The sequence below is a fragment of the Anabas testudineus genome, chromosome 11, assembly GCF_900324465.2.
Source record: "Anabas testudineus chromosome 11, fAnaTes1.2, whole genome shotgun sequence".
Taxonomy (NCBI): Eukaryota; Metazoa; Chordata; class Actinopteri; order Anabantiformes; family Anabantidae; genus Anabas; species Anabas testudineus.
In genome coordinates this window covers 5,797,223-5,813,178 of record NC_046620.1, presented here as the reverse complement: position 1 = coordinate 5,813,178, position 15,956 = coordinate 5,797,223, and the positions used below count along the sequence as shown (strand labels likewise).

The window sequence follows — 15,956 nt, the reverse complement described above, 5'->3', positions numbered from 1 at the left end:
TTTTTCAGGTTCTTTGCCCAGGTGACCACAGAGATCCAATACGGGTTTTCCCATAAACCACATGACAAAAAGTGGACATGTCGAGCCATAAATCGACGCAGCGCTCGCTCGCTTCTCCTAATTCACAGTTTTATGTCTCTTTGTGCAGCTTGATGCATCAATACTGCTGTGATCTGTGATCATAGCTCCTTTTTTGATTTAATTGATTCCACATTTAGAGATCAGCTAAATGAAAACGCTGCTCTCTCTGCAGTCACTCACATTTCCATCACATTCAGCCAGTGGGTGGCGCAGATGTACCTGATTAAACAGCTGATGATAGATGCATGATGAAGGCATCTAAACTTGAACTTCTACATGTTTTATGGAGTTGGTGAACACTCAGTGTTTGGAGGTTTAGCTGCTGCTCCAGAAACTATGAATTATGAATAAAGCACCTGCTGGTTCTCAAGAGTGATGCACAGTCTCCACAAACACACCCCCTGTACACAGTCTATATATCACAATAAAGTTTACAAGACATAAACATATACATATGTTATTATTATATCTGACTTTAGCACCTCTCTGGGTTTGTGGAAATATTTCGTCCCCTGCTAACGAAACACTGACCATGAAAATCCAGTGGTCCATGGTCTCCATGGTCTTTGTGTTTCTCCAAGTGTCTGTCTCCTCATTTCCTCCCCGTCTCTTCTGTCTACTCTCACGTAAAGGCGTATTCCCCCCAAAATATTTCAAAAGTGAACAGCTGTAGAAAAAATCATGCCCACGCTGCAGCAGTGATTGGTGGCAGGAGGTCAAGAGCACGTTTGTTCATTGTCATGTAATGTTTGCTGAAATGGCCTCTTGATACCTTGGTGCTATCGATCAAACTGAGCAGTAAAGACGTGATTAAATCAAAAAGAAGAAAATAAATGACATTGAAATGCTTAAACCAGAGGTTTTGTGCATGATTGAATACGCATTAACAGAAGACAGTGTGAGTTATTTGGCATCTGAAACACAGGTTATACTGTATGTTTTAGAATATCTGAAGAACAAATCAAGGTTCATTACTCTTAAGCCAATTCTGCATAAAAAGCGGCTGCAGTGTCTCAAGACTTTAGTTCTGTATCTCTGGTTAAACCTAAGTTTAAACTAAATTAGTACAACTCAACTCTCGGAGAGAGGATCTGCTTAAAATTATCCTTTCTGAGTATCACATTGCACTGTGCATTTCTCCAAGCGGAGGGTGACTCACTCAGTCAGATCATACGCCCATTACAACGAGAGAGAGAGATGGAGAGAGGAAGGCCACCAACCAAGTGCCAGACTTGAGGCCAGCCTCTCTCCTCCCATCTCATTCTTTCCTATATGGGCACTCACAAATGAGTCTGCAGACAGCACAGTAACAGACTGAAGAACGAAGACAGGTACTAACACCACCGAAAACCAACAGAGAAGTCTACAAAGAACCTCCGAGCAGAGTTTTCTCCTCTTCTGACCAACGTTTAAAAAGGTAAACTTGCTGTAAAATGCAGCCTCTTGTTTGCATGAGCATAACTTTGATGTTTGGGTGGAGTTGATGACCACTCCCATGTCTTTTGATTAATAATGCTCTTTGTCTTTTGTGGGATTTTTAAAATGGCACTCAAAATAGTTTAAAGTTTGGAAATTATACATATTTTAAAGTGATTATTTCTTTTTTGACTTTGGTATAAGGACTTTGTTATTCATTAGTTAGTGTGATACACTTTTCCAGTAAATACATAACAAAATCTTATGCCGTGCAGCATGATAATATACAGTTCTGGATAATTAATAATGTTGGTGATCACTTCTGTTTCTGGATAGATAGCAGATAAGTGCAATGGCGACACCCAAAAACACTCCCCGAGGTGCAAACACACCATTATCGCCCAACCGCATCACGCGGCTCCAGGAGAAGGAGGACTTGTCCAACCTCAACGACCGGCTGGCCGTCTACATTGACAAGGTGCGCTTCCTGGAGGCTGAGAATGCAGGCCTGCGTCTGCGCATCACTGAGTCTGAGAGCGAGGTGACCCGGGAGCTGACAGGCCTGAAGGCTGCTTATGAGACCGAGCTGGCTGATGCCCGTCAGACTCTGGACTCTGTGGCCAAAGAGAGGGCACGTCTGCAGCTGGAGCTGGGCAAGCTGAGAGAGGACTACAAGGAGCTGAAGGCCAGGTGGGTACAAAGTTAAATCTGACAGTAATACTGTGTGTGCAGGGGTGCATGTGGTGCTACTGATCTTAAGAAGGGCTGTCCTGTTGTGTTAAAGGCCCTGAACTCCTTAAGTGCACCCCTGTGTGAAACAGCCTTTTCATAATTAAACCAAGACTATGAAACATTTTAAAAACAGTGACACAGTATTTCTTCTGTGAGTGAAAACACACTTTTGCTCAGTTCAACACTCTCTAGAGTTTTGGTGTTGAAGCCGTGGTCTTCTCTGACCAGCAGCTAGTAGCTCATTTTTAGCACCTTTATACAGATATCTCTGTGTAACAGACATTACTGAGTCAGTTTGTTGTGTTTAGCATTTCATTTTATCCTGTAATTATCACTTACAGTCACAGCAGGATTTAAAGTCAGCTTCCAAACTTTCATAGAAAGTACCTATAATATCCCAAACTCAGTGAAACAAAGCAGCCTGGTGTAATTAAACTGAAAGATAAGTGATCATTTTAAAGATATTTTTGTTTCTGATGATCATGATAGACTTCTGAAATCCTTCATTTGATGCAGATCTTTCTCTCTTAAATGCATCTAATTTGTCCTTTGACGTACAAAGGAGAATATTTGTGATTTCGGTGTTACTAAAACAGCCCTGCATGTGAGTCACAGCGACAGAACACATCTACTCACCAGCTTTTAATAACTGATGTTTGCATAACTTTTGCTGACGCTGTGTGAGCAGCGTTGCCCTGCTGCCGGGGCCACTCCCAGGCTTTAGCATATCCTCCTCTTTGCTCACAGAGGTTTGACGTTGGCCTTAAACTCCGTCTCTTTCCCATGCTGCCACATCCAGAGCCTGATGACTAACTCTTTCCCCAGTTTCTCCTCCTTCACCAAAGTCATCATTATAAACACAATACGTGGCAGTGTTTGGAGGGCTCCACTCTTGCCTCCATTATTTTTCCATAAATATTGAGTTGGAGGTTGTTGTGTGTTTGGCAAAGCCGAGGGGTTGCCATGGCAACGCCTCCGCTGAACACCAGCGACCGTGGCTTGTGGCTACCAGATCCACGGGACTGGACTCAAATCGCTGTGGTCTATGACTCATACTGAGGTCTTTTCCCTGTTTCTATTTCATCCAGGCTACATCCTTGTTCAAAAAATAACTTCTTCTTTCATTAGACTGTGCACAGGAAACTATAGTAAATCAGTTTCCACTTCATTCTTAAGTTACAAAGCAGAATTACTATCTATCCCTATTCCAGACCCTGAAATATCCTCTGACAGGAAGATGCCGCTAAACACGTGAGACTCTTTGTCTTTACAGGAACACCAAAAAGGAGTCTGAGTTGGCAGGAGCCCTGCAGAGACTCAAAGACCTGGAGGCGCTGCTGAACTCGAAGGATGCCTCCTTGACTACGGCTCTGGGAGAGAAGCGTAACCTCGAGGTGGAAAACAGGGATCTGAAGACCCAGGTTGCCAAGGTGAACTCAAAGTTATGTTAAATTTAAAAGTCAGTGGAAACACATCTGGGCTCAATCTTCCTGCAAGCAGCCTACACGATGACCAGTTTTATAGCATCAGCCTCATAAACCTCCTGCATGTTTTCCACTTTGCACTGCTAATTTTATCCCTACTGACTTAACCCAGAGGAGTTTTGAAAAGGACTCAGGAGTGAAATGAAAATACAAACATTCTTCAGATTTTTCTTTTTTGTCTGACTTGAGAAAGCAGATTCCTGCCACACCACAAACCACACATTTCTGCTGATGTTTGTGCTGATATTTAGACTAATTCTTGTCCCTTCTTAGCTGGATACCAGTTTGGGCGATGTCAGAAAGCAGCTGCAAGATGAGATGCTGAGGAGAGTGGATGGAGAGAATCGCATCCAGACCCTCAAAGAGGAGCTGGAATTTCAGAAGAACCTTCACTCTGAGGTCGGAAAAGTTCTTATCATCCACAATTAATCATTTGTAAAAGGAACTTTCCGCCCCACTGTTTTCTTTTCATAACATCACAATGCTTTTTTTTAATCGACTAAACAGATACTTGCAATTAGAACTGAAAAGATTATTTTTGGGATTCCTCCAACAGGAACTGCGGGAAGTGAAGCGGCGTCATGAGTCTCGTATGATTGAGTTGGACAATGGCCACCAGCAGGAATTTGAAAGCAAGCTGGCTGAGGCGTTAGTGGAAATGCGCAACCAGCACGAAGTGCAGATTAAATTGTACAAGGATGAGATTGAGAAGACTTACAATGCCAAGGTAGATGTTTAAAGTTGGTGTTATAAGGTTAACGTTGTGCTACTTGTTTATTTTATCAATGAAAGGTAAAATATTAGTAAAGCTAATAAATAAAAATAAAGTAGCTTTCAGTCTGTGTTTCATGGCTCCTCTGCATTGTTTTTATCTGTCAGCTGGAAAGTGCTCGTCAGTCGGCTGACAGGAGCAGCCACCTGGTGGGAGCAGCTCACGAGGAGCTCCAGCAGACACGAATCCGCCTGGAGTCCACATCATCCCAGCTCAGCCAGCTGCAGAAACAGGTGATCTTCAACAAACGGCTCCCATTCAGGCTCCTGTCATCCTCAGAATTTATAGCAATTGCACAGCATAGCATATATAGCATGTTTAATGAACAGGCCTGATGACAAGTGTCTACTCATTATTATTTTACTGACACTAAATTCACTCCTCTGACCATCGTTTTGGTTTAAAGTAACGAGACTCATATACAGTAGTATAATTACTGCTTGTTTTCCAGTACCATATGAAGTAGTTAATTGTCATATAACTGATGCTGCAGTTTGCCTATGTCATCTACCACGGTTTTTAAATTCATCTCTACCTAAACTAACAAGAAAAACGTCTGGTTGTGGTCCAGATGAGCCTCCACAGACACTCTGAAGCTATGTTTTCAAACTTACTTTGCTGATAATTCATGTGGGATTCACGTCTGCTGTGTGATTCTCTGTTTGGTGCAGTTGGCGGCTCGTGAGGCCAAGGTGAGGGACCTGGAGGACGCCCTGTCTCGGGAGCGGGACACCACCCGTCGGCTGCTGGGAGACAAAGACAGAGAAATGGCGGAGATGAGGCACCAGATGCAGCAGCAGCTAGATGAGTATCAAGAGCTCCTGGACGTCAAACTGGCTCTGGATATGGAGATATGTGCCTACAGGAAGCTGCTAGAGGGAGAAGAGCAGAGGTTTGTGGGCTTAAGAGTCTTGGCAGTGGAGGTTTTTCAGCTTTCATTTTCTTTAAGTTCCCTCCTGTTAATACTCATCATCACGTTTGTCTCTGCAGGCTGCGTCTGTCTCCCAGCCCTCCACCCACCGTGGTGACAGGAAGTCGTTTGTCTACATCAGCAGCTCACTCTCGATCAATCCACTGCAGCACTCAGAGTTCTCCTGCCAAGAGGCGCCGCCCCAATGACACCGACAGCGAGGCCTCCAGCTTCACTGGAGGAGCTGTGGCCCGCACACGCATCACCCAGCAGGCCTCTGCCAGCGGACGGGTCACTGTGGACGAGGTGGACCTGGAAGGCAAATATGTCCGACTCAGTAACAAAGCGGATGAGGTGAGAGAGGATGCGCTGGATGATTAAATATCACCTTTCTCACTACTTGTTGATGGAAACTGATTGTTTTCTATTATTTTACACTTGCAGGATCAGAATTTGGGGAACTGGCAGGTGAAGCGGCAGGTGGGATCTGGTGCACCCATCATCTTCAAGTTTCCAGCTAAATTCATCCTGAAGGCGGGTCAGAGGGTCACGGTAAGCAGCAGGATAACAGAAGAGCACACTGATATAAACATGCAGACATCTTACCCCTACGTTTGTTGGTCAGATCTGGGCCTCTGGTGCTGGTGGAACCCAGAACCCTCCCTCTGACCTCGTGTGGAAGGCTCAGCCCTCTTGGGGAACCGGAGACCTGTTTCAGACCACTCTGATCAGTGCAAATGGAGAGGTACTTTTATTTACTAAAACATACTGTTAGTGGACATGCTAATGCTAAAATATCAAGAATACACCGTGTTTAATGATCGCTGCAGTGCTAGTGCAATGATGTCCACACTATGAGGTTTTAAAATTACAAAACAAATCTGAATAAGTTGTTGTACTGTGACTACGGCTCTGGGAGAGAAGCGTAACCTCAAGGTGTGATGTTTTCTTCTAGGAGATGGCAATGAGGAAAGTCACTCGCACTCAGTTTGAAGAAGATGATGATGACATGGTGAGTGAAATTACAGTAAAACACATTTATCTATACAAAGGTTTGTCAGGGATAATTTTTAATAATGCTATAGATTATTGAAGAGTCAAATACAGTTCCTTTATTTGCAGTTTGCAGTGAATCCTTATTTGATTCTCATATTGAATGTTGAATTTGTCTTTCTGCCTCAGCAGGTGGCTCACAGCACATGTGGAGACAGTGAGTACAATCTCCGGAGCCGGACAGTGGTCTGTGGATCCTGTGGACTCCCGTCAGACAAATCCACCAACTGCTCTGTGAGCTCAGCCTCCCGCTCCTTCCGCAGCGGAGGCGTCTCCGAGGGTCTGCTGCCACACTCGTACGTGTTCAGCACCAGCACCCCTCGCAAGGTGGGCACCGCCACACAAACACCTGATGTTTGACATTTTTTAAATATTAGAAAATGAAGCTTTGTGTTTAAAACTCACTTTACGTTGTTTTCTCAGGCTGGAGGCAGAATCGAGAAGTGTCCAGTCATGTGAACCACTGGATCCACGTCTCAACACCTGTCGACACTAGTTAGGTTTCAGTAATCAGTTGTTTTAGTTAGTTACCAGTTGTAGTAATTCAGTTTATGTACTTTTGAATTTACTTTTGATTCATTTTCAAGACATTGTATGCAATAAGGCTTTATACTGCTTTTTTATAATTTATATAGGCATGTTTACAAGATATTTTTCTTTACTTTAAGTGATGATTAAAGCCGTCACTTGTATTTGTATTAGATACAAAAGGAGTTTTATACCAGAATTTTGTACAAGCCTTTTTTTAGGAAGTGAAGTATGAAACTACCAGCTACTTTCACAGCTTAAAACAACTTTCATGGCTTATTTATTCTACTTTTACTGGTGATATCCACAGCTTCTGTGGCTGTTATATGAAAAAAAAGTTCTTTCTTTTTGTATATAATTGGTAAATAAACATTGTGACGCAGCTGGGTGATGGTAAAGTCATTTGTTTTGTTTAATTTTTACAACATAAATGTGATTTTTGATTAAATCTGCTTCTGATTCCATCTTTGCTAAAGAAAATATTGTATTTTTGCTGATATGAATAAACATGTTTTCAGAAATCTGCCTAATTTTTCTTCATTAACAATAATGATTTGATTATAAGAACCAATTTTAACCTTCATTTTAGAATTAAGGTTAATTTAGTGGAGTGACCGTGTCTAACTTAAATCGAAGATTCAAAAATGTTTTGTTAAAAAAAATATTTATAAACAGCTTCAGATAATAATGTCAGTGCATAACAATAATAGACAGTTTCTTATTCAAAACTAGATAATTTAAATAAACATAATAAACATCTAAGTGTCTTTTATTTATTATTAATTATTGGAGGGGACATTTAAGTACAAAGTGTACAATAACTACTCACCACTGTCTGTTACTGTAGTACTCTCTGTTCCAGAGGTCAGGCTTTTATTTTGACATGAAAGCTGTGCTTTTACTTTTTAAAAAACCCGGATGTAGTTGGTGCCACTGGGCTGCAGGTGTAGCTGCGTGTTTTCTACCAAGTTACCAGTAAATTATTAACCCTGTGTCATTTACTGCTTTTAGGACAGACGTGCATGTGACGTTGTGTAAAGAAAAACCTGTTAATATTTGGTGAGTGTTGTGATTTTGTCGTGCGTTCAATCAGCAGGACGTAAAAGTTAACTTAGCTAAGTTAGCTAGTTAGCTAGTTAACGGCCCGTGACGTTAGTAAACAGGAAGACAGATTCAAGTGCAGCTTGATCTTTCAAGTATTTAACTCGTTAACAAACTGTAAGTCAATAAACAATAATAATAACAAGCCTTAATGTCTGTCATGCTTCTCAGGTGTAAGTTAGCTTTGTGCTAAAGTGAAGAGGCGTCATGTAAATAGGACAGGTGAGACAGGTGGAGCTGTGTGAAACATGAATATAAAAGAGTCAGTTCAATAAAATAATACCAACACTGCGTCAACTCAGTTAAAAAGTTCTCAACCATTTAAAGGGGGACTTCACCAGTCTTACATTGGTTATATTTGGAGAAACAATTGGAGTTTCGTATTTAATGTATTTGGATCCATGTGGATGGAGGAAGCAAAGACACATGAACATCAGCATCAGACTGAGCAGCAGAGTATTAACTCATGGGAAAATAGACATAAACACTGGAGTTGTTTTAGTGGAGTCTTCAGTTCCTGAAGTTGCTGGATCAATGTGGGAACGCTTTTCCTTCAGTTCACCTTAGATTCTGCTGTTTTCTGTTCCAGCACTGGAACAGGTGGATCCACCTGGATGTTGAGTGTGCGTGCCCTGTTTGGGATCGGCTTCCTGGTGACGTCCCGAGCTGCAGCTGTCCTCGCTCAGCCAGGGACATGCCCGCTGTCTGCTGCAACTAACACCCACAAGAAGGACTGTTTCAGTAGCAGACCAGCATCCACCATGGCTCAGACCATTAAATATCTCGGGTAAGGTTTTATATCTCATCCAGAAATGCGGTAAAACAATATACAGACTGTCTGTGTGTCCAAACTGAACTGTAGCTGCTCCACAGGCAAGAGGAGGCCCAGAAAATAGACGAGGAGCTCTTCAGTGAGTACGGCTTCAGTGTGGACCAGCTGATGGAGCTGGCTGGACTCAGTTGTGCCACAGCCATCACACGGGTAAAGTGACATACAAAACTCTTATTTCAGACCGATTTAATGCAAAAATACCAAATGTCTGTAACTTATTTAACTTCTACCCTTTTATGGCACCTATTACACATGTTAGTGCAGCAGACAAAGAAATAAATAAATATTAAAAGAAGGGAGGATAGATAAAAGATTACCAATCCATTTGGTGTTGATTGAGGGCGGCACTGTATAATTTATTTCTCCAAAACACGTTTCATCTTTCTTTACAGTGCCCCTTTAAGATCTTTAACTTATTGGGTTCCTCCATCAAGTCTAGCCATGTTAACAGGAAATCGTCTTTTCCATTTACAACACACAGATATGTCTAAATCTTATTACTGCCTGAAGTGAGGAATAATCTGATTACTTTGTCCTCACATCTTTAGCAACATTTTTCTTGAGTAATTACCAGAAGTGATGCAGTGCTGTGCTGCTTTTTATGTATGTATTTTTTTTCTGCAGGCATATCCACTTACTTCTCTGGTCAAAGCCAGACCTTCGCTGCTGGTGATTTGTGGACCAGGTAACAACGGAGGCGATGGCCTAGTCTGTGCCAGACATCTTAAACTCTTTGTGAGTTACCTACAATAGTGGTATAATCTAACTAAATAGTATTGTTCCTGAGTACAGTTTTGAGGTACTTGTACTTAAGTATTTCTATTCTATGTTTCTTTAACTTCTAATTATTCTATATTTTAACGTATCAAATACTTTTTCCCATGTTATTTTAAGTACATTTTGCTAATATTGTGTAATTTTGCATGCAGGACTTTTATCAGTAATGGAGTAAGTTCATATTTAAACGTGATTGTGACTTAATTACAGTTAACAGAAAATCACCAAAGGGCAGATTTTGCTAAATAAGCCCTCAGTGGCAGCTGTCTGTAATAATCTCTTTTAACTATTTTACTGTCCACCAATGTTTTTTCTTGTGTGTCTTCTTGCAGGGTTATGAGCCCACAATCTTGTACCCAAAGAGGCCAAACAAACCTCTGTTTCAGGGCCTGACCACACAGTGCCAGAAAATGGAGATCCCTTTCCTGACTGAGATGCCTGAGGTTTGGTGTTAAACACTTATGCAGCAGCGGTGAAGAAAATTCTTCAGCGGTGAAGAAAATTCTTCACCACTGCATTTTATTTTAAAATTCTTCTGCGTGCTGTTTTTAGGAGTGCTTTTTATTTCAAGCTGTCAAGCACTGAATTAGACATTATTCGATCTTTCTGAATTAGTTTTTAGTTTCAATGAATAATGAAATTAATGAGCCTGTGGGGACACAGTAATAATCAATAAACATGTGAGTGATGATTAATGATGTAGAGTCTGCATCTGTGGCTTCACAGACTGTCTAATGTTTACATATACTGTATTATTGTTTGCATTTATACTTTGTGTCAGTAAGAATTGAACATTTATTGTTTTTTAAGGCCACATAACAGATTATTAATATTTCTGGCTAAATATCTCTTCACAGGTCAAAGTGATTGATGAGGCGTATAACATGGTTATAGATGCCATCTTTGGCTTTAGCTTCAAGGGAGCTGTGCGAGAGCCTTTTGGTTCCATCCTAGATGTGCTGAAGAAGACGACAGTCCCCATAGCCAGCATCGATATCCCTTCAGGTCAGTACTCACACATTTAGCACTTTACAAGGAGAATAAGATGCATTTAAATTAAAGAGAAACCTACATTCAATCATCTTGGTGTATTTTAATCTTGTGAAAAACTGACACCCAACAGCTAATTTTATCTAAACCTGATGTTATGGTACATCAAAGATGATCCTTACTAATGTAGGGAATACATACATCTACTGGATTAGCATTAGATTGACTCCTCCCCACAGGAAGAACACTATTGATTGCTGTGACTCTGTGACCTTGTCTGTAGCACTACTGTAAGATTAATGAGCAAACTGTCATCATTCATTACTGTGCTCATTCACTCGTGAAGAAGACGACCGGGCTTGATAGTGACTTCCTGTTTGTGTGTTTTAAAGGGTGGGATGTGGAGCAGGGGAACACAGACGGACTCCAGCCTGACATGCTCATTTCTCTGACTGCTCCCAAGAAATCTGCCTCCTTGTTCAGAGGACGATATCACTTCCTGGGAGGCCGCTTTGTGCCGCCAGGCTTGGAGAGGAAATACAAGCTCAACCTGCCTCAGTATCCTGGCACGGACTGCGTGTTACGACTTTAGGAATGTACACTTTAATGAGAGGTGTCAGTGACTTTAAAGGAGTAGTTTAACATATTGGGAAATGTAGCTGCAGCTTAGAGCAAAACAGCCTAGACAAGCTGCAAGTTCAAAACTCAAAGTGAAAACATACTGTATGCCTACTAACACCACGAAAGACCTATTGTGTTATCATTGCTCACAGACTGTGTTAAAGTCAGAAACATAGGGCAGACATGGATAAATGTTAATTATGAAATCATTACGGTGCATTACCCCCCCTCAAACCACAAATAGTTATTTCATCAGTTTGTCTATTTATAAATAGACAACATACTATAGATGATATTAATTACTGTCTCCACCTGCTTCTAGTTTTGACTATAGCTTCATACTTACTTATTCACCTCCTTGAGGTTTGATGAGCAGATACCACTCTTGTGTCATGCAGCTTTAACTTTAGAGCATAGTTGACCTCATGTAACCTTTGAGAAAGAAACCCACTATTTCCCTAAAAGCTGAACTATTCTTTGCTCCTGATTGAGTGATGTTGTTTTATAATAACGCCTTATTAGCTCTCTTGAAGAGTTTTGTTTATGTAAAAACACAAAGATTGATTACCTCCTCTACATAAAATAAAATGAAAAAAACATGAATGGAATTTGTATGCATTGTTATTTCCTTGGGTGATATCTATTAATACCATAAACAGAAAACGTTTCCATCACTTGTATTTTCTCAGTTTTTATTAGTACATCTTAAGGTTTTATTTAATGTACAACTAGCAACTGGAAAGACAGTTCATCATAGTCCATGACAATCTATTTTATAAATAATACCATACATGGTGTGTCTTATTTGTACATTAGGTGGTGACAATTTGGTAAAAAGCTTTCTTACAGTCATCTTAAACTAACAGACCCCCATAGTCCTGCTTACGTTGTATATAAATGTATGATTGCCTGTTCTTAAAGAAATACTGTATCTACAGCTTATGCTTTTGATAATGTGGCTCGTTAATGCATATAAGTGCAGAACATGCTTTTGCACGCAGAATCGTATATACAGTGCTGGCACCATGCTCTCTTTGTACGTCACATCCAGTCTTTGTCAAGAAAAGGTTAATGAGAGAGTTGAGATGAGGAGTGTGGGGGAGTTTTCCTCCCAAGCTGTCGTCATGCAGGTGAGAGGGTGGAAGGATGTTTTTAATCCATGGAAGAATCCTGAAGATAGAGACAGCATGTACGCTATTAATGGATTTAATGGGGCAGGAATTTATATTTTGGTATTAGCTCAGATACAAGAATTTGGTACCGATAGTTCTTCTGATACTTCCCCTCTTACTAGCAGCTGCTAAGTTGACCAGGTCACAACATACCTGCACTATTCTCCGACCTGCACCCCTGCACAGTTATCTTTACTTTCTGAGGCTATCGCCAAATATTCAGCATTCCTGGAAAGAAAACAGAAAAAAAAAAAACTCTTAAGAATTCACAAATGATTCACTTCATCACTTTGACATAGGTGAAAAGGATGGAAATATAAAAACACAGGTATGGCTTAGTTGACAAGTTTAGTTTTTTCTTTTCACTTACAGGAAGGAGGTTTTGGTTTTGACTAGGAAAGAGGATGAGGACAGAATGAAAGAGACAAAATGAAACACAACAGACAGCGGAAGTTTGAGATGTTAGACAAACACATGAAACCACACAAAAACGATGGAAACGGTGAAAGTCGTAAAATGAACTAGAAGACAGACACATCAACAAAGAGAGAGGATGTTGCAAAGGTAGAAGTTTATGTCACAGGGTTGATTTTAATGATATTAAATGAATAAAGTGTCATTTTTGCATCAAATGTGTAGTTTTGAACACGTCGGTATGAATTTGCATGGTCAGAAATAAGTGTATTAAATCTAATTACAATACTTTACAACATTATGGCAAAAGATTCCAGTGTTATAAATGAATGTGTAACAAAGTCTCAACCCAGCTATGTGCTCAACTACAAACATATCTCTGTAAGATTGTAACACTACTGAAGAACGGCAGCATGATTTTTAGCTTGATCACTCAATATGTTTAAATGTCTAATCCAATTGAAAGGTTTTCCATTAAGAAAGAAACACAGTGTCTAAAGTGGGGATACACGAGTCTTACGTGTCATGAGGCTTACGTGCAAAGGCAATCAGTAAAAAATACTTACGCAGCTTCTCGTAATGCTTCTTCCCCAGCTGCGGCTATCTTTCTGTAGCAGTAGATCATCTCTATAAGGAGCCAGAGCTGCAGCCCGATGATGGACACATACATCATGATCTCGGACACTATGGAAGCCGTTCCTCTGGTGGCTGCACAGACAGAGGCAGAAAATCTGAAAAACACTGACTCATAGTAGGCTGAACCTGTGGAACTTAGATTTTTTTTTCTTTAACATAATTTGCCTTTTAAAACAAATTACTACTACTAGACAAAGAACAATTTACTTGTTTCCATATTAAACGCTATAAATTAGAACATCTTCATTGATTTCACTATGTAGGATGAAAAGATTGTTTACTTCTTTAAAGGTTTAAAGATTAAGACATTTAAATTACGCTGCTTTGATCATAAATTGTCTCATTTCTTCCACAAACTCCACATACAGGAACTCCACTCTAGTATTAGCAGTTGATGTTATCGTACCTTTAGCCACCACGGAGAGGTGGATCACCTTGCTGACGAGGCTGATGTTCTCATAGTTATCAAAGAAGAGGATGCGATTGAAGAAGCATCGGTAGGTGCCAGTGTCATTGAAGGTGACGTTGAGCAGGTATATTGACGCATCTTGGATGTCGTTGCTCCTTTTAGTCCCATTCCAGTCCAAGCGGTCTAGGAATTGTTCGTGCTCGATGATGGGGCCGTACTCGTTGTAGCTATAGATCTAGGGCCACCGAGAGATTGAGGTTATTCCAAATTCAGATACTAATACATCATACTGAATCCAGCACAGGATTGTGTGTCATTTTGGAGCTTTAATGACCTCTGTGGTGTAAAATATTACTATTGATTCCATCTGAACCTTGGAATGAACTCAGGACTGGATCCTTTCATATGATCAAGGTCAGTAAGTGTGTATGACGACATACTTATGTGTGTGAGAGGGGTAGAGACAGATGAAAGCAAAGGAGCTTGGTCTGCACATATATAAATAGCTTGTGTTTGATGTTACAGATGCTGGTACATCCTGAAGAAGCACAAAATATTTCCTGTACTGCATATTGTGTTGCATTATAAATATACTTCAACAAACTTGCACTCACGTGAACAAAGTCTGCGTCTCCTTTGGCCCTGAAGTACCATTCAACGGTGGCAGTGCCAGACACCTCACTCCTCCTCTTGCAGGAGATGCAGCCTAGTTTGAAACCCTTTCCTGCCACTGCCTCTGTGTCAGAGTCCACCTCTACGCAAGCCCCATGACACTGGTACACTGTGCATTAAAAATGGAGAGAGGCAGGCAATCATTACTGTGGTTTAAAATGATGTAGCAAGAAAATGTGAAGATAGAAAGAATCAGCTCAACTCACCCAACAGCACACAGAGCAGAGAAAGGAGCAGTAGGTGCAATGCTGCCATTTCACCGGATGTTAAAGTAGCTGTTTTGTTTGACAAGGAGCCTCAGAGTCCAAATTTTAACACCAGTGCTAGAGTGTGGAGCGCTGAAAGATTGTTGTTGAAGCTCTGAGTGACCCTTATGGCACCTTCAACTTTGTAAGAACTGACTGGATATTTTCACAACACTGGAGCTGTAAGTGTTAAAAGCCGTGCGTCAGTAAAATACCAGTTTGTGCCTGTGAGCTACCAGCTAGTCATGCATTGTAAAGTGCAAAATGCATCTGTCAACAGGCCTCTGTTACACACCTAAATCTGTTTACGATGTCCTAACAGTCCTACTGTTAGTGGGTCAGTTCTTTGGCTCAGGGCGGACACACTTTCCTCTTGGTTGCAGAATTTATTGCCAGAAATTATTGCTGCTTTTCAGACAGCGCACCCAGTAGAGCTCTACCGAGCTAATAGTCGTCTGCTTTTAATTATGGAATAGCATATGAAACAATCAAGGTATCTGGCTACTCACAGTGTTCCCCAGATCAGCAACCTGAGATTTGATTATCTTTGTCCCTGAGGTCCTAATGTGAGATGCACAGAGCAAACATTAGACCTGCATGGGGCCACATACTCTGCTCTTTTATCAAAACCATACACGAATTTGTATTTATACAATGTGCAAAACACCAGCTACTGACTTAATGTCTACAATACACTTGCATACATGGCAGTGCATATATAATGAATTTGCATGCTATTAGGATAATTAAATGGCTACCTCTTACAGGCTACACGCTACCAATATTTAATAGATCAATCTAATGCATCTAATGCTATAAAGATAATGATCCTCAATCGGATCACTGGATGCAGAGCCTACTGTCCAAAAGGAGAGGCCTCCAATCTCCGAGGAACAAAAAGCGTGTGCTGTCGCCTCCTGCGTTGACAGCTGAATGTGGAAATAACTTCTGATATCTAATATCTCCTGACCCCGTGCTCGCAGTGGAGATGCTTCGGTCGTGCTGGCATTTCAGATCAAACTGCGTGGGCGCACACAGAACCGTCAAATCGAGACAAAAACAACAATAGTAATAATAATAAATCCGTCCCGTGCACAGAGGACGGTGATCC

At 41.0% G+C, this 15,956-nt stretch overlaps 3 protein-coding genes across 4 annotated transcripts; 2 read left to right on the top strand and 1 right to left on the bottom strand.

Moving 5' to 3' along the window:
* Positions 1 to 529: 529 nt before the first annotated feature.
* LOC113153678 (lamin-A-like) lies at positions 530 to 7,437 on the top strand. 2 transcript variants are annotated; one of them, XM_026347394.1, is made up of 13 exons: positions 530 to 1,498; positions 1,834 to 2,187; positions 3,503 to 3,659; positions 3,987 to 4,112; positions 4,270 to 4,440; positions 4,593 to 4,718; positions 5,157 to 5,377; positions 5,476 to 5,749; positions 5,840 to 5,947; positions 6,021 to 6,140; positions 6,351 to 6,407; positions 6,581 to 6,775; positions 6,872 to 7,437. In XM_026347394.1, the coding sequence occupies exons 2-13, from the start codon at positions 1,850 to 1,852 to the stop codon at positions 6,905 to 6,907; spliced, it is 1,929 nt and encodes a 642-aa protein (XP_026203179.1). In that variant the 5' UTR covers positions 530 to 1,498; positions 1,834 to 1,849; the 3' UTR covers positions 6,908 to 7,437. The 2 variants fall into 2 exon arrangements, with proteins under 2 accessions (XP_026203179.1, XP_026203178.1); XM_026347393.1 differs by having other exon boundaries at positions 6,578 to 6,775.
* A 467-nt stretch (positions 7,438 to 7,904) lies between these two features.
* Positions 7,905 to 11,905, top strand: naxe (NAD(P)HX epimerase). Its single transcript, XM_026347401.1, has 7 exons — positions 7,905 to 8,035; positions 8,667 to 8,864; positions 8,951 to 9,059; positions 9,534 to 9,644; positions 10,019 to 10,129; positions 10,544 to 10,691; positions 11,069 to 11,905. The coding sequence occupies exons 2-7, from the start codon at positions 8,692 to 8,694 to the stop codon at positions 11,266 to 11,268; spliced, it is 852 nt and encodes a 283-aa protein (XP_026203186.1). The 5' UTR covers positions 7,905 to 8,035; positions 8,667 to 8,691; the 3' UTR covers positions 11,269 to 11,905.
* A 63-nt stretch (positions 11,906 to 11,968) lies between these two features.
* On the bottom strand, positions 11,969 to 15,893 carry scn1bb (sodium channel, voltage-gated, type I, beta b). Its single transcript, XM_026347402.2, has 8 exons — positions 15,706 to 15,893; positions 15,141 to 15,406; positions 14,807 to 15,025; positions 14,543 to 14,709; positions 13,926 to 14,163; positions 13,450 to 13,591; positions 12,623 to 12,697; positions 11,969 to 12,467 (listed from the first exon to the last, which is right to left on the bottom strand). Exons 3-7 carry the CDS (start codon positions 14,853 to 14,855, stop codon positions 12,628 to 12,630), a joined length of 666 nt encoding a protein of 221 aa, XP_026203187.1. The 5' UTR covers positions 14,856 to 15,025; positions 15,141 to 15,406; positions 15,706 to 15,893; the 3' UTR covers positions 11,969 to 12,467; positions 12,623 to 12,627.
* Positions 15,894 to 15,956: the final 63 nt, after the last annotated feature.

Coding starts and splice junctions, on each gene's coding strand:
- scn1bb (XM_026347402.2), bottom strand. CDS start 14,855: ATGGCAGCATTGCACCTACTGCTCCTTTCTCTGCTCTGTGTGCTGTTG. Junction 14,164..14,542: donor GAGACGCAGACTTTGTTCAC/GTGAGTGCAAGT, acceptor CGGTGGCCCTAG/ATCTATAGCTACAACGAGTA. Junction 13,592..13,925: donor CCTCTCCGTGGTGGCTAAAG/GTACGATAACAT, acceptor CTGTCTGTGCAG/CCACCAGAGGAACGGCTTCC.
- naxe (XM_026347401.1), top strand. CDS start 8,692: ATGTTGAGTGTGCGTGCCCTGTTTGGGATCGGCTTCCTGGTGACGTCC. Junction 9,645..10,018: donor CCAGACATCTTAAACTCTTT/GTGAGTTACCTA, acceptor GTCTTCTTGCAG/GGTTATGAGCCCACAATCTT. Junction 10,130..10,543: donor TCCTGACTGAGATGCCTGAG/GTTTGGTGTTAA, acceptor ATCTCTTCACAG/GTCAAAGTGATTGATGAGGC.
- LOC113153678 (XM_026347393.1), top strand. CDS start 1,850: ATGGCGACACCCAAAAACACTCCCCGAGGTGCAAACACACCATTATCG. Junction 4,719..5,156: donor TCAGCCAGCTGCAGAAACAG/GTGATCTTCAAC, acceptor TGTTTGGTGCAG/TTGGCGGCTCGTGAGGCCAA. Junction 5,948..6,020: donor AGGCGGGTCAGAGGGTCACG/GTAAGCAGCAGG, acceptor TTTGTTGGTCAG/ATCTGGGCCTCTGGTGCTGG.